This window comes from Halyomorpha halys, unplaced genomic scaffold (assembly GCF_000696795.3).
Source record: "Halyomorpha halys isolate HHAL.00 unplaced genomic scaffold, Hhal_1.1 Scaffold990.1, whole genome shotgun sequence".
Classification (NCBI taxonomy): Eukaryota; Metazoa; Arthropoda; class Insecta; order Hemiptera; family Pentatomidae; genus Halyomorpha; species Halyomorpha halys.
In genome coordinates, this window is record NW_027113518.1 from 1 (window position 1) to 24,926 (window position 24,926).

Below are 24,926 nucleotides of genomic sequence, written 5' to 3' on the forward strand. Positions count from 1 at the left end.
CTGGTAGGGGGGAGTTATGGTTGGGCAAGGCCTGTATACAACAATAATCCTAACTCCTCATGTAAATAAACCTTAATAATGTCTATAGCATCACAGAGATAATAAACCAGTATCTTTCTAGTAAGCGTGCAGTTTAATTCTGTTTCCTCTTTCTCTCTTTCTTCAGCTATTCAGTCTAAGTGCTCGTAAGTTATATATATATATACTATATCTGAAAACAGAATTAAAATATTACAAATCAATGAAATATTTTGAACAGAATCAAAATATTACTAATCAATTAAATATTTTAAACATAATTAAAATATTACAAATCAATTAAATATTTGAACTACTAGCTCCTATTGGAAGAAACTCGCGATAAATTAATTGTAACTAATTTTAATTAGATAGTTAATAGCTTTTGTTTTGTGTTTCAGATTTGGAACAGAAATCCAACAGCCACAGAACAAAATAACAAGTCAGTAATTTAAAACTGTTATTGTTAAAATAGTATAGTCAGACTTATAAAACATAAAATTATTTTTAACAATACAAATCTTGACTGACTTTTTCTGTTTTGGGTTTCAGAAAAAAAGAACCTGGAAAAATAAAGACTATTTTGAAATCCGTACGTACTATTTCATTATTAGAAATAAGAGCAACTTAATATTATATAGCAAGGCTATAAGCAAGACCAAGAGTGGCCGAACCGCTGTCTGCGAAATCCATATATTTCACGAAATATATTTATTTTATAATGCTCAAAGTAGGGAGAACCAATGTATTAAAAAATAGTTTATTTATACATTCATATATTATTGGTGTGGTCTATTTCTTTAAAATGTGCGCTTAGTATCATTAATATTTTATTATCAACGTTTACATGTAACACTAATAGTAATAACAATGATAATAACGTATTATGTTTCAATTTTTTACTCCAAAATCGTGTTACGGTTGCCATGGTGAAATAAAAACACTGGCGATATGTTCTGACGAGTGGGTTTTGTTTTTTTGTGAAGGCGACAGTTTTGATTTTAAACAAGTGTGTTCAGACGACTGGGTTTTGGTTTTGTGAAGGTGACAGTTTGATTTCGGAACACGTTACGATTGTTCAATGTGAAGTGGTAATAGTTTAAAGGCCCTCTGTCTTTATTGTTTGAACCGAAATATCACCATATGAGAAATATTGTCATATATGTTTTGTTTTTCCAAATTATGGTGTTTTACTTCAATGGACGGTCATTAACACTAGAAGTGGGGATATAGTGCACTGACGTTTCTTCACCGTGTCGTGGATAAGAGAATAATAATGTAAATTTAGTTATTAAGGTTAAGCATTTAAGTTAAGGTTAAGTAAACCTATAAGTTTCAATTGTTTTATTAATTGATAAGAATTCTTTTTTTTTCATTCTTCCTTTTCATTCTGTGTACATTTATTTCTTATTATTGTTAAACTTTTGTACATATAGTTCTGCTGTTCTTTCTCTGCTTTCAGCTTGTTTATTTACTTATGTTTATTTTTTGTTGTTGCTCACGGAATATTACGATAATTCAATAGGTGGGTAGGTAACACCCCTAGGTTTTCTGTTATCTACATGTAAAGGTATTCGCCAGTGGTCATAATTCAACAATTGTTTATATAGTGGTATATTTTAACTATATTGTGGGCATAATCCTTCGGGGTTATCGTTATTTCCAAGAAAAAATAACGTCGGGCCTAAGGAGTAATTCTTTATTGTTTTATCTTTTTTTTCCTTTTGCGATTATATTTTTTTTTTTTTTTTTATTATTTTCCTTTAACTCACCCCCTTCTCGGCTGAGCGTGGACAACTAAAAACGATAAACATATAACTAAGGATAAGTCAAATTTGCGGTTATAATCGGTCTAAATCTAATATGGGAGAATATATACAGCTGACATCCCAACCAATACTCTTACATTATCCTCACCACGTATGCCAATGACACATGTGTGCTAGCTGTTATTAATGAATCCTTTAATCGCATCCCAAACTCTACAATCCTATAAATCCTCGAAAAATGGTGTCGTAATTAGAGGATTAAAATAAATCCATCTAATCACTTTATCCTTCTTCGTAAACCTGACGACTGCCCTACAGTATCATTTAATAATGTTGCTCTTACCCCTGTCGGACAAATCTTTGTCCCAGAATAATGATTGTTTTTTTCTTTCTTTATTTTATTATCATTACTATTATAATGTATTTATTTTATATTGTTAATTATTTATTTCTTATTATTTTTCTAAACCATTTGTCGTGACCCTTTTATATGTTTTTTCCTCTTTTAAATAGGTTTTTTTTTTTTAAATATCTTCGATTTCTTGTTTTTTACCCACCCAAACAACATGTAACGTGTTCTCGCCTTCCGGTAATTTCGTAATCTTCATAAAGTATTTTTTAACTCAGTCTTATCACATGGAGGCTGAGCTCATTTCCGATCTTCTACTAGTAGGTGAGTTTTTTTTGTCTTATTCTCTTTTTAATCTTTCTTTTACCCCCTTTTCCTTCTCTATTCTCTTCTTATTTCTCCCTAGCCCCGTTATTAGTTACATTCAACACATATTATTATCATAGTTTCTATTCACTTGTTTGTATGCCATCCCGGAAAAACAAGAAAATATAAGTGTATAATATGTAATACTTACATATTTCATCAGTTATATTTATTTTCTTTTATTTATTTTTTTTTCTTTCTATATCTTAAATTTTTTAATTACTATCAAATTAATTTATTCGTATTTTTTCATTTCTTTGCATTATATAATGTCAAAATATTTATTTCCTTGATTATGTTATTCTACTTACATATTTAATTAAAAGTTTTATTTTCCACTTCTTACATCACTTTATGTTTATCAATTTTCATTCTGTATAATTATTTACTTGTGTCATTATATATATTTTCTCTTTCTATTTTTTGTATTCATTGGTTGTTATCTTGCTCTTTGTTCTTAGCCCTGATGAAGGCTAGAAACTCTGGCTGAAACGTTGGCACTATTAAATAAGTTCTCTCAACTTATTTGTGTTTTTTACTGACCGCATACGGTTAACTATCTTCTCATCATTATGGTTATTTTTCATATCATTACGTTACTACCTTCTCTGTTGTTTAAATTTGATAATATAGATGAAAGTTACCAATTCATGACTGCTTTTATAATATGTTAAGTCGTAATCAGCCTGTATTATGGCGCACCACTTTAACAAAAAGTTATAAATTATTGAGAAATAGTAATAATAATAATAATAATAATAATAATAATAATAAAAACCTTAGTAAACCGAAGGTGAGATAACTGCCTTTTTTGTCCTCTTGGGCTCTTGTACCATCTGTACTTGTTAAAATGTATCTCCTCCTCTATGTTACTGAATAGGTTGCTTAACATATATTTTCATTAGTCTGTATTTATTCGAAGATCCTTACTATTTGATATCAGCATTGCTGTATTTAGTTTTAATGTTTTCTTGTATTCAAATGAATTTAGCAAACATTCCCTAGGACAGATATTATACTTCTCAGAATTAAAGTTTTGATAAAAAGTAATATAAATATCTAACTATGTAGTACATATTTATTTACATACAACATACAATAGTACTAGATATAGGTATATTTTTGTATAGAAGTTTGATGACGGCCATTCAAGTTTCGAGGAATTTACCTCTGTCTTTGCAGTAGCTAAAGACCACCAACGAAAATTTATTTCCTGGGACCTGGTTATTTGTAAAATCCATTCCTTTCATCCTCAGAAGAAATTTATTAGTCAGCTATCCACCCTTTCAATATCTCTATGAAGGGCATTTCTTGCAGTTACGCTATTTAAACAAGAAGGACACAATCATTCTTTTTTTGAAGAAGAAGAAGCTCTTGAGCTTCCTCGCTGCCATCGGCAATGGATTCCTGGCTCCATATAATGTGGCCTGTCTCCTCACACCACTTCTGACGATATTCATCAAAGTGGAAAGTTCAGGAAATGTGAGTATGGAATTAATTCTTCATTCAGTGCTGTAGTTAATAGAAAAACTGTTTAAAAAATGACATTTTGTAGGTAAATAACGTTAACATGACCGAAGTTTCTTCAAAATTTGTAGAGTATGGCTATGAGTATTTCATCATCGGTATCATGAATTTCACATTTGGCTTCATTCAGGTAAGATCTTACAATTTCCTTATACTTTGTTGACTATGAAATATATAAAACATTATACATATCTAATATATGAACAAGAGTTGTCCAGAAAGTAACAAACGTTTTGAAATAAACAATTCACAAATTGAAAAACTCAAAGTTTATTATATACATTTGAAAGGTACACTCTCAAGATATTTTTCTACATAAGTGATATTCATGATAATGTGTTAAATGTAAAATGTTTTACCATGTTAAATGTTATAAGTATAGGACTGTGAGCAGCACTATTTAAAGTCATGTTTAGGGGTAAATGAATAAGAGCTCCTAGCGGATTTTCTGAACAACTTTTTTAGAAACCTTTTCTTCCAAAATTTCATGTTATTGTTAACTTATAAGTGTTGATTACAATAATTTATTACAACATGCCGAAAATAAGTGAAAAGTAGAAGTGTAAAAGTTTGGCTACTGATTGTCTTTTTTAAAAAGTCTAAAACACAAGACAAGAGAAAAACTAAACAAAACACAAACTAAGAGTAAGTAACCTAATACAACAAATAAAATTATGACAAGCTCAGCTGGTCTGTCCGTGACGTCATTCTCCATTAAACGGACCTAGTAACAGACTCTCACCCATGTTATATCGTTTTAACATGGTAAAAGAACGAAATATTTCTCCATTTAGCATAAGTTTTTCCATTTAACACGCTTTAACATGTTAAACTAAAGATCATGAATACCCCTATAATCGCCATTCAAATTGAGACATTTATCATACCGTGACACAAGTTTTTCAATACCTTCTCTATAAAATATCCCACGGTCTGTGATTCGATTTTTGTTGGCTCGAAACAACAGGCTAATTGAAATTAATCAATTTAGATGCATCAGTCCCAAAAAACAGTAGCCATGAACTTTCTTGCTGACAGCTTTTGCAAACACTTTCGTGGTTTTTTGGGAGAATGTCTGTGCGCCCATTCCATCGACTGCTGTTTTGTTTCACAGTTGGCATGCTTCACCCAAGTCTCGTCCCGGGTTATGATACGATCCGGAACTGCATTACCATTTGTGCTTTTTTTTTTTCTTTATACGAGGGTCGGTGGAATTTTTCAAAAGACACGGATTGGCCCGTACCTATCCGTGTGTGGGATTTTTACCCACTAAAACCACCAGGTGTAGGGCCTGTTCATTCCTCTTCACGGGACCGCCGCTAGGCATTACTTCATGGAGGGAAATGGCTGAGTGCCGCCTCGCATTGTTCGCATGGTTTTCACGTTTCCATGCTAGTTACGTCTTCTAGCCCTCTCTTCCTCTCTCAACCTCTTGAGAACGACTGTGGTGAATCTCTTCACTGCGTTCCAATGCTGGTCTGAGAGGAGCATATGCAGTGAAAAACACGTGCTCCGCGGTTTCCTCGACAGTCTAACATCCAGGGCATTCAGTGGTGTTGTCCAGTTTGAACCGGTACTGGTAGGCTCTAAAGCATAGGTCAACAATTGGGTTATGTAAAAATCCACCTCACCATGCTGGCGACCATACCATTCGCCCACATGGGGTGTTAACCTGTGAGTCCACCTCCCGGAATCTGCAGCATCCCAACGCTGCTGCCACTGGTCGATGGTTGTTTTTCGCTCTTCTTCCTTGAACAAGTGCAAGCGTCGTTCATAGTGCCTGCTTCTTTCTTCAACAAGAAGTTCCACAGGTGGCATTCGGGCTATCACACACACTGCTTCGTAGGAAACAGTTCGAAAAGCGCTAACTGTTCTTAAACAAACCCTGCGGTAAACTGAAACTATCTGTCTCCTGTATGATATGGTAGCCATCGCTTGTTTCCAAATCGGGGCTGCATGTAACATAATGGAGGGGACAACAGTAGCAAGAAGCTTTCGGCTACTTTCTTTGGGACCTCCGACATTTGGCATAAGGCGTGACAAAAAGGATGTTACTTTAGCAGATTTGGCGCTGATATACTCCGTGTGAAGATTAAAGCGGAGACGTGCATCTTTCATGACTCCTAGGTATTTTAAGCTAGACTGGGAACGAATTTCGTGGCTACCAACCGTGATAGTGATAGACTTGGTCTGCTTCCTGCTAGTTGCTCTATATCCATATACGATCCAGAACTGCATTACCATTTTTGCTGTATTCTTGGAGAAAGGTCAGTGCTGCAGCCAGTCTCTGTTTCTTATGGTCTTCCGTTAGGATTTTCGGAACCCACCGAGAACAAAATTTGTGTTAACCAAGCTTCTCCACCACCATTTGATGGACCAAACTACGTGAAATTTGGGGGAAATGTTACGACAGTTCTGTAATTGTGAAACGGCGTTTTTCGCGAATTTGGTCATTGATTTGCATTGCCAGGTCATCAGTCACAAGGCTAGGCCTACCACTGCGGTCCTCGTCCTGAACACTGCTACGGCCATTTTTAAAATGAATGCACCATTGCCTCCCTCGGCTTCCACTCATTATCCCCTGCCCGTAAACATCACAAAGCTGACGATAAATTTCAATTGGTCTGTTGTTTCGAGCCAACAAAAACCGAATGATAGACCGCACTTCACAAGTGGCGGGGTTTTCTACAGAGAGGGTATTGAAAAACTTGAGGCACGGTATGATAAATGTCTCAATTTGAATGGCGTTTATGTAGAAAAATAGGTTAAGAGTGTACCTTTCAAATGTACATAATAAACTTTGAGTTTTTCAATTTTTGAACTGTTTATTTCAAAACGTCTGTTACTTTCTGGATAGCCCTCGTATATCCCAGACGTGATACCTCAAAGTTTTTTCGCGCAACTCTTTCCTTGATTTTTCAGATTATGGCTTCTGAAACAGTTTCCCGTAACATAATGGCCAAAATCAAAACCGCCTATCTGTCAAAGATGCTCTCCATAGAGGTAGGCCGATATGACAAATTGGAAGAAAAATTTGTCAGCACTATGTCACAGTAAGTCAATACTTGCTTATCCTAACTTACAATAAAGGTTTTGGAAATACATGTGTAACACTAAATAATCAGATTATTTTAGGAAAACAATGTCTTGAAAAAGATGAAATTTTTGCTGGTTTTTTAACCTATTGATGTATGTGTGTATATAAGAGGAATAGACTTAAGGTGACAGTCAATAAAAGTAACAAAAAACTATTTATTGTTAACCAACGTTTTTACCCAGTTTTCAGGGCTTCATCGGGGCTAAATAAGAAAACAAGATACAAACATTTTAAAATTAACAGAATATTAAAAATAAAAAAAACATTTCAAAACAATTGTTAAGTTTATAAAGTATATAAAAAAACTAAAAATATTAATAATAACAATATGAGAAAATATACATGTTGGTAGACTGGAGACGAGTTGTTAATTAATATAATCAGGTGTGATAAAAGTTCTCAATATAGATCTAGACACATAAATTGTTGGAGACTACTCATTAAAACTAGTTTTAAATATGGTAGAGAGGTAGATTTATATAGTATTACAGATAAGTGGTGTAGATATGATATAGGTAAGGTATAGTAATATATAAAAGGGGAATATTTTTTATATACTTTATATACTTATAGAAATAGTTTTTTGTTACTATGTTGATACCTTTATTGACCACCACCGGACTATCTTCCTGAAATCTACTTCATACCGTCAACTATCTTCTTCCAATATGTATGTATACATATTGCTGATTTGTTTTAATAGTGGTACATCTGGTAAAGTATTTTTTTTTTTTTAATTTGTACTTAGTGACAATCTCTTAGCTTTGTGATAATGGGTAAGATGACCTCAGTTGAAAAAATCTCAGTTTATAGTACTATCTTAGAAATACATCCAATTCTAAATTATTGTTAGTAAATAATTTAAATAATGTAGTTATAAAACAGTTTTAAACTATAAGATTACATAATTTCAAAATGGAAATTGAAAAAATATCAAATATATGGATGCAAAGGTGCATGAGGAAGGGGTAATTGTCATGAAATCTTGTACAAGCAAAATATAGAATAGGTTATATTCTATTTGAAAATTTTTTTTTGCCTCAACAGTTTAATAAATTAATATAATCAACTTCCTAAAAAGCAAAATCCAAAGAAACTATTTTTTTATCAGGTATGGAACTTAATGTTTGTTAATACAAAAACTTGCTATATGTACATAAATTTCTGTTTTTGATATGACTCTAAAGTTTGAATATAATATCTCCTGAGAAGAAATGTGATATTATTTATAATAGTATTGCAATTATATAATGTAATATAACATAAAATAATACAATATGGATCAAAAACATAAAATACATTTTTTTTTTTCAAAATTAAGAATTTTAAATGTTACGAAAGTTAACCAAACAATATTTCAAAGCTTAAAATTTATGATTTTTGAAAATATGGATGATAAATGACATTTAAAATACAAATAATCTGATTAAAGTAACTGACAAATGATTTATTTTTTTTTTATCATTTATTACAGCGACTTACAGAAGATGACGGTACTATTTGATAGTAAGATGACATCTGCAGTAGATATGTTGACATTTTTCGTTTTTGGTTGTGTGGCTGGCTTTATTGTATCTTGGAAAGTTGCATCTTTAACCTTCGTATTGATGTTGATTGCCATCGCAGTCATATACTTCATAATGCAAGTAAGCATTTACTGATGGTTGTCCTGTAAACTGTATTATAAAATTGGTATACCATTTAAAAGATTTTTGTATCATAAAATATTAATAAATATTAGTCCTCTTGTATTCCAATATGGATAAATTAGAATACAAATAGCTATAATGCATAGCTGTTATCAATTTTTTCATAACCCTATAAAAAGGGGAAAAAAAAGTATTTTATTTTTATGTCTTCCTCCTAGAATTATTTCCCAGTAATCTATGTGGTCTTCATCATTTCAATTTTCTTTACACATTTAAATTTTTTTTTACATAGAACAAATATGTTAATTTTTTCCTTCATTATAATATATAAACTTACAAGCAATAGATAAGTATGGTCAAAATATTAGAACAAACTAGTCAATAGTTATTTAATACATGTTTATAAATCATTGATTTACAGTTATTTGACTTTCATTATTTGTAAAAACAAACACTAATGAAAAAAAAACCAAAAAAAAAATATGATTTTCTTTTTTTGATAAATTGAAAAGCTTGTATTTAGTTTGTAGACTGATATTAATTGTAAAAGAATACTGTGGGGGGAAAAAAATGTTATCTTTCTATTATATTGTATCATATCAAAAAAATGTAATTTATAAATTTATATATGTCCGATCACGGATTGATCAGTATGCTGTGTAATGTAGCAACCCGATGTATTTGGGCAGCATTATTGAATAAATTTCTTTCTCTCTCCCCTTATTGAGTATTTTCTCACTCAATAATGACTAGAGAGAAATGCTTTATTTAGCTATGCTCCCAAATACATAAATGCAAATATTTTAATTTTTTTTTCTATTTAACAATTTAATTCCATTTAATTGATAATTTTATTCTCTCTATTTCACACTCTTAGACCTTCTCTCTCCAGTGATCTGCTACCCATGTTTGATCCATTAAACAAATTAAACAAATTTATCATTAGATAGTAATACAAAATTAAACCAAATACACGATATTCATAGCAGTAGATCAGTTTACAAAAAAAATAAATAAAGTAATATATGAATTTAAAAAAGCCAAAAAAAAAATGAATAAATAAGTTCAAATAAATAATTAAGAGTATAAATAAGTAAAAACACAAATCGACAGGTTCAAAAAAAAATAAATAAATAAATAAAAATTAATATTAATTAGATGTCCATAGGACCTTCTAGTTTAAATCAATGTTTGACATACCACAATCAGGTGGTTCCTTCCCAGATTATCAAGTGTTTGAAACATTCATCATATTTACTTATTGTATTTTTTCGTACATTTGTAAATTACAATAAATAATAAAAAATATATTAATTTATTGAATAGTGTCATAAATTGCATTTTTGACAAGTCATTCAGTTTGGGAACAAATAATAAGTGAATCAATTTAACAATGGATCATTCCATTTCAAAACAATCAGAAATTATGATAAGTTTCCGTCATAGTCTCAGTTTATTTCAGGTATGCTTTGCCCTTTCTTATAGATTAGGTTATATCCTAAACTTTTATGTTCCATCTCCGATAGTATTTGTTTTAGAGGCACAGAATCTGTTAATCAAACCTAAGTTTTTATAATCTCAGAATTCTGATTGTAAATTACTAAGAGAAAAAAATCTGGTACAGTGCCTGCATCACACAACTCTCACTTACTCCCCACCCCTCTCCTCCTATATACATCTCCAAATTTTGTGTAGATTTGTGGGTTGGTGTTGGAGTTATCTCTGTTTTGGTAATTTAAAAAAAAAAAAAAAGGCTAAAGACCAGAGAAGATGAAAACTATGGACAATTTTTTTTTATTTTTCTGTTTTTATAAAAGTTCATTTATATATAATCTTCACACTTTCTTGAGACTGGTTATTATTGTTAAAATAAATAAGTTTTATCCAATTTTAGTCGCAAAACTATTTTTATTTCTTTATAAGTCTGATGTATCAGCTAATTCAGTCATCCTCAATTTAAAAATTTACAATTTTTTGTTTTTGGTAAAATTAAAAATTATCAGAATTACTAAAGAACTGCATTTCTTTTACAAATTTTTAAAAATTGGTACAGAAAATGTTAGCATACAAGAAGCAGGTAAATTTAGATTATATTTATTTTTCTATATGGTAGTAAAATATATTAGAACTATTTACAAAATATATTTCATTGATTAACACATAACCTATAATTCATGATATTTATTACAAAAATCATAATTTTAGATAGAATATTTTTATGTAAATTGTTGGCGAATCGAACACATATTTTTTTCTCCGGACAGTAAAGGTTATTGGATATAGGCTAAAAGTTGTATATGATTAAGATGGTATATAACAACAATAAATTTTTTTTCTATAGGGGAAGCAAGTTTCATGAAGAGCACCGAGAATATAAAAATTTAAGTTTTGCCAAAACATTATCTGCCTCTAAAAAAAAAAAGCTAGTCAAGATGGAACAATAAAATTTAGGATATAATCTCAGCTGTATGAAAGGGTAAAGCACACCAAATTTCAATCAAATCTGTAACCATGAGTGACATCATCCAAAAGAAATAGTGTATGTTTCCAAATCCAGTGTAACATTATAATGAACTTTGTTTTTTTTTTAAAACTAATTATAACAACACTTTTTAATAAAATGTATGTAATACAAATATTTTTGTACTGTTTGTAGGCATCAAAGAAGGTTGGGAACATGCGACAACAGTACAATGGAAAATGTACAAAAATTATTTCTGAAGTACTCGGAAACACACGGACAGTAGCTGCATATGGTGGTGAATATAAGGAAATCGAAAGGTATTATTCATTTAAATATTTATTTAAACTGCCAGTTAGTATAATTTTCACAAATTTTAGAAAAAAAAAAAATACATAAAATAAATCAATTTAAATTTAAATTTTATTGTTTTATTTTTTTTACAAGTTTTGTTTAATTTTTTATTCAACTGTTGCAAAAAATTCATATATTTATATTCAAGCATTAACTAAAAAAAAAAAAATCATCTAAAAATAAAGAATATGTTAATTGATGTATAGGTATAAGAATATATTCAAGATGAGCAATAAATATGGACTAAAACATGCCACTGTGATTTCACTGGGGAAAGCATTCAACTATTTCCAGCTATGCATTTGCTATATGGTAGCTTATTACTTTTCAGTGAGGTTGTATCTTGCAGATGATTTTGATCCTGGGTATATAGCAATCGTAAGTAATTTTTTTTTTTTATTTTAAAAATTAACATTCAAATAAACCTTATTTTCATTTAGGATTTTGAAATTCGAGTTCGATATATAAACATTCTTGGTGAAAAAATGATTTCCAGGTGATATGAAAATACTCGCTCCCCTTCTGGATGCATATTTTTCTTAAAATTTCATATTACTATGTTTAATTATTTTTTTTTTAACTTTTTTTATTTAAATATATTTTAACTTTGTGAAAAAAAAAAATTCATTTAATGTGATTTTCACAAGATCTTCAATTGAGGCACTGCCATTACTGAAGAAATTCCGTTCATTATAATTATAATTAACATAATAAAATAGAGATAGAACAGTGAAACGGACCAGAATTCGCAATTGCACAGGAATAAGTAGCAAGGGAATGAATTCTCTGAGTGTTGCTGAAAGCCTTGCTGAGCCTTCTCTGTTATAATTGAATATTGTAGTTTCTTATAGCAGGATGAGGTTGAAAGCCATCCCTCTTGTTAAATTCTGCATTGCCTCGTAAGATAAAGTCCTACAGGTCTTAATTACTCACAGAAGAGTTGTTCTCTATTTTGTTAGCTATCTGCTTTTCTGTTTTTGTGAGAGGTGGGGCTCACCTCAGCTTACCCAGCATTACTCCTTTATAAATAGTAATCATCATCAGATTTCTGCGGCACTAGAAGGTCCTCCGAATCAAATGAACCCTTTCATCCCTCTCACAGCATCTTGTTATCAGGTAGGCACATTAGGCATCTATCCTCAGTTCAGTTCTGCTGTTAGAGGCCACCACTGCAGTCAAATCATCCATAGGCCATATAACTAGAACTGAACTTGTTTTAGTTCACCAAATAACTTATCAAATATCAGCTTCCATAGAACCAGACCAAGTACTGAAACCTGAGGACATCTGCTCTCTACTGAAGCTTCTGTATCTTAGGAGCTATCTCGAATCTTTAACCTTTCACCTCATCCCAGGCCCTACCTCTGGAGATACCCTTACAAGAGCAAATAAGTTGGTGGACTCATCGCATCTCTGCAGTTGATGGAATATAAGGTAAGTATTTCTTCTGTTTCTTTTCTTTTATTTTGGGTTGCATTTCTTCACCCCACCTACGCCATTCTTTTGAATATAGTTTTGATATTTTTTTTTTCAAATGTACTTTGTCTGCAATACCTGAGATACTTATATCTTAAATGACCAAGGGTCCAATGGATTCTCTTACATGTTTCATTTCCTCAGAGTCAACTCCATCTCACTTTCATACTTTTCTCTTATATCTTCATTTTATAGCTTTTATGTGACAATTCTCTTATATTTTTTACTCTTCCTGGTTCTGAGAATCTGAATTCTTGAGTCTACAACTAGTAGGCAGTGGTCAGTGCTGATTTCTCCCGTCTACAACTTTATGACCGCACTGAACAAATGTTTTCTGTATATTAAATAACCTATAGTGCTATATTGGTTTCTTTCTTCAGTCATAAAAAATAGCTTTGCGTAATGTGTAAAAAAATTCCAATTCAGAGTTCATTGTACCAATATCTCACCCTTTCATTCAATACCAGTTCACTCGAGTACCTACCAATTATTTCCTCTTCTAAATGTGGGTATGTTCTTATTCTGGTATTCTAATATCCTTGCAAAATAACAAATTCATTCCAATTTCCTATTTCAACCAGATTTGGTCGAAGGTCTCCATAACACTGGGCCTTCACTGAAACGCTGGCATTATCTCTTGGTGTATATATTGGTACAATGTTAAATTTTTATTAAGTTATCTTCTTAAAAATCAAACATAAGTTATGTCTTCTAAAGATTAATTCCGGTCTTTATTTTTTTAGATTTTATCAGCACAAATTAATGCAATATATCACTGTACCTACTTGTTGACTACTGTTTCTGAAATTTTCATTGCAACTGATTCAGCTTACAGAGTAGTGAAGTTCATTGACACTGAAACCAGCTACAGTGAGTCTATTGAACAAGGTATCATGTCAAACACATTTGAGGCTAATGTTTCCTTCAGAAATGTTCAATTCTCCTACCCAACAAACTTACAAACTCAGGTACATGTTTTACACCTATTGTGCCAAAAATTATTTATTTTATAAAAGTAAAAAGAAAATTAACATAGTTAAATTTCAAAATGAAGGTTATCCATAACCTGACATTGGACATAGAGCCTGGTAAAGTTACAGCAGTTGTGGGAACCAGCGGTGCTGGAAAAAGTACAATTGTAAGCCTTATTTCCCGCCTCTATGATGTTACTAATGGGCAGGTATGGTTGCTAAGAGTGTTTTGATGTTTACTGACAAATGTTTGAAGTAGTTCTTCAAAATAATTAATTTAGAATTTTCTTGTTAGATCTTAATTGGAGGAGTGGACATTAGAAAACTCAATGTCAGTTGGCTGAGAAATCAAATTAGTGTTGTGTCACAGGAACCTATGCTTTTTGATACTTCAATAGAGGAGAACATCAGATATGGAAAAACTACTGCAACATTAAACGATATTATTGAAGCAGCAAAAATTTCTTATGCTCATGGTTTCATAGAGAAGTTACCTTTAGTATGTCTGACATTAAAATAATCCAGTATCTGACAGTTTACTTATTCAAAAATACAGTTATGAACTATGTTTGTTTTAAGATAATGTAAGAACAAAATTAATCTATTTCATAAACGTTTTGCAAAACCATTTTTCTCTTCTCAATCACTGTATCGTGGTTATGTTTTGTATACCCAAATGATATTTTGATTTGTTTGATTTTATGTGTAGGGTTATGATTCTATTGTTGGTGAAAGAGGTACAAAACTGTCAGTAGGTCAGAAACAGAGAATTGCCATTGCAAGGGCAATAGTAAGAAAGCCAAAACTGCTCATTCTTGATGAAGCTACTTCTGCTCTAGATTTGTATTCAGAAGGCATTGTACAAGAAGCCATTGATAATGCTATGATTGATAGAACAACCTTGATCATTGCTCACAGAATGTCGACAGTTAGAAATGCTGATGTAATTTATGTCATAAATGTAAGAGTAGACTTTAGTTTTTTTTTTATATGTATATATAGTTGACCGTAAAAATTGATATATAAGTAGATGGTCAGGGTTGCGGTCAAAAGTGAACCAAAAATAGTTTACAACTATTTATTTTCCGATGTTTCGCCCCACTTTGCAGGGCTTCATCAGGGCTAAAATGATAGAATGATAAGAATAAAAATACAAAGATAAGATACAATGATAAGAATAAAAATACAAAGATAAGATACAATGATAAGAATAAAAATACAAAGATAAGATACAATGATAAGAATAAAAACAAGTAACAATGGCAAGAGTAAAAATTTCTTAGTAAAAATACGTAAAATATAAAGCTAAGAAAGTACAGGAGATGCACATAAAACAAAAACAATACGGGGAAAGAAAGAAAGAAAAAAAGAAATACAGAATTAAGAGAAAAATACAGAATGATACAGTACATGAGTTATTACATAATAATAATAATAACTATAATAACTAAGTAAAATCAGAATGACAAATGTCGTTACTAATAATTGGAGATCATACAGAAGAAAATAAAACAATATAGGTTATAATAACAATAATTGTAAAAGAATTAACTAATTTATTAGTTTTTATTATTTATTAATTTATTATCTTTATTTATTTTTTATTAGTTACTTCTTTTACAATTATTGTTATTATAACCTATATTGTTTTATTTATCTATAATAACAATAATTGTAAAAGAAGTAACTAATAAAAAATAAATAAAGATAATAAATTAATAAATAATAAAAACTAATAAATTAGTTAATTCTTTTACAATTATTGCTATTATAACCTATATTGTTTTATTTTCTTCAGTATAATCTCCTATTATCAGTAACGATATTTGTCATTCTAATTTTACTTAGTTATTATAGTTATTATTATCATGTAATAACTCATGTACTGTATCATTCTGTATTTTTCTCTTAATTCTGTATTTATTTTTTTCTTTCTTTCTTTCCCCGTATTGTTTTTGTTTTATGTGCATCTCCTGTACTTTTTTAGCTTTATATTTTACGTATTTTTATTAAGAAATTTTTACTCTTGCCATTGTTACTTGTTTTTATTCTTATCTTTGTATTTTTATTCTTATCATTCTATCATTTTAGCCCTGATGAAGCCCTGCAAAGTGGGGCGAAACGTCGGAAAATAAATAGTTGTAAACTATTTTTGTTTCACTTTTGACCGCAACCCTGACCATCTTCTTATATATATTAGTTTTTTTTAATTTTTATGTTCATTTAGTAAATATTAATAATTAAATCTACTTAGGAAGGCCATGTTGTGGAAAAAGGCTCACACAGTAAACTGATGGAGCTTAACGGTTATTATTACTCACTAGTTAAGGTTCAAGAACTCGAGGAAAAGGATAAGGCAGTTACATTAACGTAAGAAGACATTCTTTATCATTCATTGAAGCAATGTTAGCCTTTACCACAAAAAAAAAAAATGTATATAATTATAGCATCATATCTTATACATCTTAATATTTTTTTGTTCTGAATATCACCCTAAGAAATAAGTTTGATTGACTACACTTAGAAAAAATTACGAATTAATTTAAAAAAAGGAAAAGTTCTATTTTTTTAAATTTTGGTGATGAGCATAAAATTTTTCAAAACATTACTATAGGGTGTGTATAAAAAAATAAAGATTTAAGGTTGGTAATTTATATATTACTTTATTTAGTCTAAGAAATGCTGGTGAAGAAGAGTTTATTGATGAAGAACTTGTTTATGACAAAAATTTTGAGGTAAGATATCCCTTTTTAATTTATCTTAGCAGAATTTTTGAATATTGGTACAATTTTTTCTCTATTTTAGGTTTCGGAGAGTATCGAAAAACTGAGATTTAGTAAGAAAAACATTAAAGTGATGATTGTTTGGTTTCTAGCCGTTTTGTTCACGATCATAATGTCTGCATTTCTTCCAACTTTCTTCTATATCTATACTTTGTTTTTCCAGGTAATTATTTTTCATTCTCATGAAGTTCATCAAAGTTAATTTTATTTTTTCACCATGATTGTCAGGATGTTTATAATAGAAAATATCCAAATATATTATTTATTATTAGTTAAATAATTCTTTATCTATATTTATTGTTTAGTTATTAACCACAAAGGTAAATAGGAATAGCATGTGTGATTACCACCAAAAAATGAGGGAATTCTCATGATAAATAAAATAAATAAACAATAACATAAAAAGCTAGAAATGAAGAAGAAAATTTATAATGAATTCATAGATGTATTAATAGTAAATGTGATTTTCCGCAGCAAGATTTTCCATGCTGAATACCATGGCATCCATTGTCCTTTGTGTTTATTTTGGCGATTAGTCCTAAACAAAATCACAAAGCTTATGTATCTGTTGATATGCGTAAATAATTCTCATCACTTAACCTTCTATGCACTAAACCACTGTCTACTACCAAATTGTTGTGGATTTAGGGAGGGTTTTATAACAAAAAACTAAAAATGTGTTGCTTAAACGAACGCCAACCACCAACTGCCTAAAATAAAGAAAACAGTGTTGTCTCATTGTCCAAAGTAATGTTACCATCAACAGTGATGCTTTATTCATAATTATATTTACAAATAGTTAAGGTTACAAACAAACAATTTTAACCATAAATCAAATAATAAAACTTATTTTCTACAACAATATCACCAAAAATAAAACATATAATGTAAATAATCGAAGGAGATAATAACTAGGCAGGGGATTATTAAACAAGGTTGATAATCACTATGACATTGACAAGCAATAGCAAAGAGATACTCCTTAAAATTTTTATAAAACTTTTAAATTAAAAAAAAAAAAAAGAAATACTAGATATATCTTATCAATCATAAGGAGTAATTAAGTGATTATGCATAAATTAGGAAGTGGAAATAAGTAAAAAATTATGGGTGTAGTTGTTAATTAAAAAATCATAATGTAATAATTATTTGTAGGAACATAGTCTAGGTGGCAGTCAATAAAGGTACCAAAATAGTAGAAAAACTATTTATTGTTGACCAGTATTTTGCCAGTCTGTCTGTCTGTCTGTCTGCAAGCCCTGCTAAGTGGAGAGAAATGTTGGTTATCAATAAATAGTTTTTTATACAATTTTGGTACCTTCATTGACCGCCACCCGGACTATTTTCCTACAATCTACTTCATACGGTCAACTATCTTCTTGCAGTAATAATTATTCATAAGAAAAATTAAATATTAAGTTGTTATGTTATTTATAGAACAACATTCTGAGGGTGAGATAATACCTTGAAATGTCAGTTGAAAAATGAAAATATTTAAGTATTTTTTTCTAATGATGGAAGGATTTTGTTCCTTAATAAAAGGATTTGAATCATTATTCTTCCTTTAGTGCCCATTTATACCTTAGTGAGAAAGATTTATTAATCTTAGCTACAGAAGGAGTAAAATCAGAATGAAATTGAAATGGATTTCTGAGTTGTGATTGCCAATTTATAAATTGATTCAATCCGAGCTTCAAGATGTATTGATGCCTCTTATATTGTTATATTTTTATCATTCCGAAATGTTCTTGTTCTTACAATTATCAGTTGTAACACATTTATTTAATTTTATTTTAGTCATATACATACACTAAAGATGAACTGCACAGGATAGCCCTAATTGATTCTGGCATTCTTTTTGGACTGGGCCTCATAGCATTTTTCTCAACAGTTTTGTCTGTAAGTATTACTAATTACATTTAAAAAAATAAATGGGTTTTAACTTTTTTTTTTCAATTGGGGCTTACATCTGTATTTACACTATACAAAGTATTTGGATTAATAAGAATTATATGAAAGGAGAATGTTTAGTAGAAAAACTTGAAACTGCTAAAACTCCAATGACTTTTTATTCAAAGTTTTTTCTTGTTGTTTAGAATTAGATGATTCCTACTTCTTTCCTCCTCAAGTAGGTGACAAGCTCAGTTCAGAGTTCCCCAGACTGAATGTAAATGTTATAAATATGAATAATTGTGTTTAAGATGTTATTTCATATTAAGTTTAATTTTTGTATTATTATTTTTTTTTTTTTATACTTCTTATTTTATCATTTAATTATTTGTAAATATGGAATGAATGTGCTCCATTATCCCTATTACTATTGCCTGTAAATATATGACAGTGTGTAATATTTAAAAAAAAAAAAAAATTTGTACTGTAAACCCACGAACAGTCAGGGGTACTTTGTAAGGAAGTACGGTTACTAGACCAACGGTTGTGCAAGGAGGTGAATTGGACTGAATCATGCTCAAATGCCAGATTTTTACCCAATTAAGAGTACCCACTGGCTCTCGAACCCACAGAGATGAGTCAATGGCTACAGATAACAGATAATAGCAGTAACAGATAGTCAGCCACTGCTGGATTTTGACCTGAGTCCTTGGAGTGAGTAGTCCATTGCCTAACTAATGAGCTATCCACTCCCACTCCATTGTTTGTAATATTACACTATGAAAAAAAAATAATAGCGCAGTTAAAATTAATAAACCATAAATTAAACCGTTTTGGAATGGTATGGGTTCAATTCCGGCTTAGAACAATGAATGTTTATTTCAAAGCAGTCCTTAACATCTCCACTCTGATTAGTGTAGAGATATAACATTGAGGTAGTTCTTAAGATCTGATAATAAAGGACCAATTTCTGGACTAGTTCCAAGAACCAACACCAGTACTACTAGTCTAATTCATGAGCTAAAAATCTGAAATCTAATTTGCTTATTAATCTTTTGTTTTAAGGGTGTAATGTCAACATTAGCAACTCAATTTTGGCTGAAAAAACTACAGCAAAAAGCTTTTAATAAAATAGTTTCTATGGACATAAGTTGGTTTGATTGGAGTGGAAATTCTCCTAATGAATGCCTAGAAGTATTGACTAACAGCCCTCCACTCATCGAATCCGTAAGTAAAATTGTACATTAATGTAAAAAATCCTACATTTAACTAAATGAGTCCACTGATTTAAGGTGTTTATCAATTAAATGATAACTAGATCCTCCCAAAACGTGTGTCTATTTCAACATCACAGAACTGAACCTGCCAAATTCGAAGAGATATATGAGGTTTCTCAACTAATATATTCAAATTCTGTTGATCCTAATTGTGTAATTTAACAAATTATTTTATTACAGAGATGAAATTCTGAGGATGGCGTACCATCCTGAAGTATTAATTTTATAAGATAGAGCCAAACAGAATTTTTGTTTACTCTTTAAATTTAAATTTGTATAAAATATGGTACCAGTCAGGTTCAGGATATTTAATTTTTTTTCAAAGTAAAAATATTTTATCTTATAAAAATATTCATAAGTTTTGCTAACAAAGGAAAATAAATAATTGCAAACGATGATTTGTTGTTGATATATCTAGAAAGGAATCAGGAAATATTTCACAAACAATTCTTTTTTAAAAATAGAAAAATATAATGTCCTTTATATTTAAATTCAAATTTTATCATTAAAAATTGATAAAAATAATTAATAGCTTTATGATAATGTCCTCTTTTGCCAACATGAGGTATTTATGAAGAGGTTGGCATACCTGTTTCTCCTTTAAAGGGAAAGTGAAGCCAAAAAGAAGAGATTTGACAATGCTCATATTGTCCAGGTTCAGGTTGAGATAAATAGGAATTTCACTCATTTATTTAGTTATTTGAAAAAAAAAAATCATTTTTATAATAGTCATGATCTGATGATAAAATGCAGTAAATGTTTTTTTCAGTAATTTGGTTCAAGAACAACTAAAATTCATTAAGCTGTTCTTGAGAAATTTTTGCTTTAACTAAAACATTTATGAAAAATCCAAAGTTGTATTGTAAACTGAGATAGAAAGCAGCTAGTGACCCTTTCTCCTTCTATATTGCCTATTACGGCCTGCCTATTTCTTGGCTGATTACCCTCTCCATTGTATTCCTTCCTTCAAGGTATTTTTGGTTTTACATTGTCCCAGCCTTGGAGGTGCTGGCCTGCCACCCTTAGAAAGAAGCCTACATGGACCACTGGATGCTTACCTGGAACAAGGAGATGTATGTCAAGCTTGGATAACACACTGCTTACTGGGGTAAATCCCATGGGTGAGAAATCCAAGGGTCTTGGCCGGAAGCTGGAGTTCATGCTCTTCATGACCAAGCCTATGGTCATTGGGATCACTTCCTCCTTCTGGATATGGTCGGGGAAGACCCTCACCTCTTTAAGATACTTCTTCTCTCATTTTATTTATCACACAGTTTGAACAACTCATAGTTTTCGGTTTATTTCACCAAAAATTAACGACAGTGCTTAGCTCTCTCATGTGGCATTTGACAGGAAAAACCAAAGAGCTATATTGATTAGTGCTGCGTAAGTTTTATTATTACATTTTAATATATACATACTTAAAGTTATTTAAAAAATATGGGCTCACTGAAATACACTTATACTGAAAATCTTTTGGAACCTGATATATTTAAATTTCTTAAATGATAGCTTTGTATTAAGTAGCCATTATATTCTCATGAACTGTTATTATAACATTACCATATTATATATCATACTATTATTATAGCTATCTGATTGAATGATTTGATATTCATTTAATATACTTTATGTATTGTATCCAATACTTCCATTGATTCAATAATTGTACAGGTTACAGGAGATAAAGCATCTCAAGTGGTCATTTTCATGCTTTCATTACTGTTCTCTCTTGGCTATTCATTTTTCATCAATACAAATTTAACACTTGCAAATTTACCGATTATTCTATCTGTGATCATTATTAACGGTATGCGAATAAGGTCAAGAGTTACTGACACGAGATCTGCCTCCATCGCAACAAGGTCAACTAAGGTAAAAATTACAAATATTCCTGTTATATAATTTAGAATTATTTTTATCAATTTTTTTATTTAATTATTATTTATTGAAATGCATCTTCCCTTTAGGTTGCAATTGAATATGTTCAAAATATAAATACAATTCAAATGCTGAACTGTCAAAAGTATGTCATAAACAAGTATCAAAATATGCTCACTCTTTCTAAGAAGTAAGCCTGATTTTGTTTTTATTTTGATTCAAAATTTTCTATATTTTACTTATTAACATTTTTTTTTTTCTAGAGAAGAATTTGTAAGCATTGTCTGGTATGCAGTTGTTTATGGATTGTCTAAGACTTTGATCCGATTGTCAATGGGAACAACATTTATCATGGGAGCCAAGGATATTGCTGATGGTAATATTCAAGGAACATCACTAATTGGGTAAGAATTAACAGATCTAATAATAATGTATAAAGAAAATTTGTTCTCATTATTTTTTTTTTTTGTAGCATCATCTCTGCCATTAGTTTTACGTGCATGTTAGCTGGACCCGCCTTGATCTTGATGAGTCAATATCCAGCAGCCAGGCAGGCTATAACTCGACTCAACAGAATCGCATACCCTAAAACATTTCTCAGCATTCTGTCAGATAAAGGAATTAATCCAGTAGGTTTAAGTATACAATAATTATTGTAATATATATTTCTTTTAGGTAAATATTTAAAATAAACATAAAATTACAGGAAATATGTGGAAATATTGTCTTCCAAGATGTAACGTTCTCTTATCCAACCAGGAACAAAGTGAAAATTCTCAAAAAGTTGAATCTTAAGATTGAAGCAGGGAAGACCATAGCTCTTATAGGGGATTCTGGATGTGGTAAATCAACAATAATTTCACTTCTGGAGAGGTTCTATCTTCCTGATGAAGGAAGGATAGTGAGTTTTATCTTATTAGTTTGTCAAAATTTATTAAGTTATTAGATTTTGATTATTGGGAATAAATATTGGATTATAAATGTTTAATAGATTTTGTAACCTTAAAACATTTTTTTTTTTTTTTTTTTACTACGCCAAAGGAGGCATTTCTGCCATTTTGTTTCGTACAGCCCAGTATAGTTTAGCTCTGCCAATGTAATTCCTGTCTGTAATCATGTCCGCCGTTGCCGCACATGCAAATATGTGATCGCCAGTCATCTCACCAACTCCACACAGGACGCAGTCCGAAGATTCATTCACTCCTATTCTCTTCAGGTGGTGCGGCAAATAGCCATGTCCAGTAGCCAACCTGAAGCATGCCACTGACACCTTTCTTGGTAAAGTCAATGGAGGGCGCCTCCTAGGATCTAGCAATACCGTCCAGTTCTTGCCCCCACATTCTCCTCTACTCCTTTCCTCTGCTCTTTTAGTGATAGCGCTTTGGGCCATTTCTTTCGCCATGTCCATGGTGATAGGAAGAAGCGGCTGTGGTTGGCTAGCCCCTAACCGTGCAAGTTGATCCACCTCCTCATTCCTAGGTATACCGCAGTGGGCTGGAATCCACTGCATTACCATTACTTTAAGTATTTCTCTTTTACATTGTATGGATTTCCGGCATGCAAGAATTCTAGTGTTAGTTGAGGGACGTTCAGACGCTATTTCCAGCAGTGCTGCCCTACAATCCGACAGCACAACTATCTTCTTTGCGCAGGCATGAGTAATCTTTTCTTAAGCTAAAGTAATTGCAGCTACCTCTCCATCAAAATTTGTAGCGTTTGCTCTAGCTAACCTTAAAACATATATAAATGTATTCTTATCTTGTAGAAGTTTCCAAAATGCTAAAGATGTTTTCTGATTCAGAAAATGAAAATGCATTATTCAGTGGCTGGTAATATACTGAAACATTTCTTGTGGAAGAAAGTTAGCAGTATCCCTCAAATCTGACTTGTATTCTATACCTTGTGGTATCAAATATTCCTTTAAATTTAGTGATAATATAGTTTCAACTGGAACTTTATACTGTCCAACTGTGCCTTGGCTGACCCCAAAATAATGGAAATCATAAAATGAAAGAAAGTCACAAATTTCAACACACTTGTCTGGCAAATGATTTTGTTTTCTGGAAACACTTTCATAATAGAACCCAACAAACAGTTCAAAGTGCTTAATCCCTCTATATCCATCACACCCTCTCTAATGTCCCCAATTCCAAATCTAAGTGTAAAATACTTATTAAAATACCCCTACCAGAATTTAAAAGCTATAGTTCCCTTTTAGTCACACTACATGATCTTCTCAGGAACCATTTTATATCCTTTGTTCTGCTTCCCTTCCTCTGCTGTTTTTAATTATTTCTCCTTCTACCCCCAAAACCTCTTTTTCTTTTTTCTCATATGAGTTGTAAGATGATTTCCACTGTCCTAAAATCTCACACTGATGATTAATATCCAGTAAATATCTCACTAAAATAAATAACATCCTTTCTCCTAGTCATTTTTCCTGTCCTCAACCATAATACATTTTTTCTCAGCAAAACTCTATATTTTCTTTTTGTTGGAAAACCACCTAAGTCTGACTATTAAAATAACATTCAATCCCTGGAAGAATGAAACACCAAATTAATAATCCTCATCTTACTAGAATTCTTCAAATTATTTGACAAAGTTTACCATAGCATCTTCCTTACCAAACTCAAAAAGCTTTCTTTATTTAACATTTCAATGCACTTTTTCAAAACATTTCTCTCAGATTTTTATAATTACATAATCATTCCAGGTCAACCTTCTTCCTACACAATGCCCCTTTCCTGTGGTGTCCCTCAAGGTTCATCTCTACCTTCCATTTAGTTTTCTATTTATATTAATGACTTTCTCTACTTATCTATCGCTCCCAAAACCATATTTATGCTGATGACTTTGTAATATATGAGGATAAGTCAATTATAATCTGCAATATTTATTAATATTGAATAAAATTTGATTGTAATCAAATAGAACACTTACATGTACATCATTTTTTGACATAGTCCCCTTGCTTTTCAACGCACTTGGTCCGTCACTTTACAAGATTCATGATGCCCTCATAAAAGAAGGTTTCTGATTGAGCTGCGAGCCAGGA

The 24,926-nt window shown here is 30.9% G+C and overlaps 1 protein-coding gene across 1 annotated transcript in view; it reads left to right on the plus strand.

Annotated features, from left to right (window-relative positions):
* Positions 1-419: 419 nt before the first annotated feature.
* Positions 420-24,926, plus strand: part of LOC106687632 (ATP-dependent translocase ABCB1) — a gene marked incomplete at its 5' end in the record, with an annotated part of 28,974 nt that continues 4,467 nt past the window's right edge. Inside the window, 22 exon segments of the mRNA XM_014431617.2 lie at positions 420-460; positions 571-610; positions 3,820-3,984; positions 4,058-4,159; positions 6,952-7,082; positions 8,601-8,772; positions 11,432-11,556; positions 11,797-11,968; positions 13,810-14,034; positions 14,121-14,246; positions 14,333-14,536; positions 14,747-14,998; positions 16,292-16,407; positions 16,709-16,772; positions 16,843-16,983; positions 18,618-18,719; positions 19,776-19,937; positions 21,662-21,862; positions 21,958-22,058; positions 22,132-22,272; positions 22,341-22,497; positions 22,575-22,769. Of these exon segments, the coding sequence (XP_014287103.2) occupies positions 420-460; positions 571-610; positions 3,820-3,984; positions 4,058-4,159; positions 6,952-7,082; positions 8,601-8,772; positions 11,432-11,556; positions 11,797-11,968; positions 13,810-14,034; positions 14,121-14,246; positions 14,333-14,536; positions 14,747-14,998; positions 16,292-16,407; positions 16,709-16,772; positions 16,843-16,983; positions 18,618-18,719; positions 19,776-19,937; positions 21,662-21,862; positions 21,958-22,058; positions 22,132-22,272; positions 22,341-22,497; positions 22,575-22,769 (3,135 nt within the window).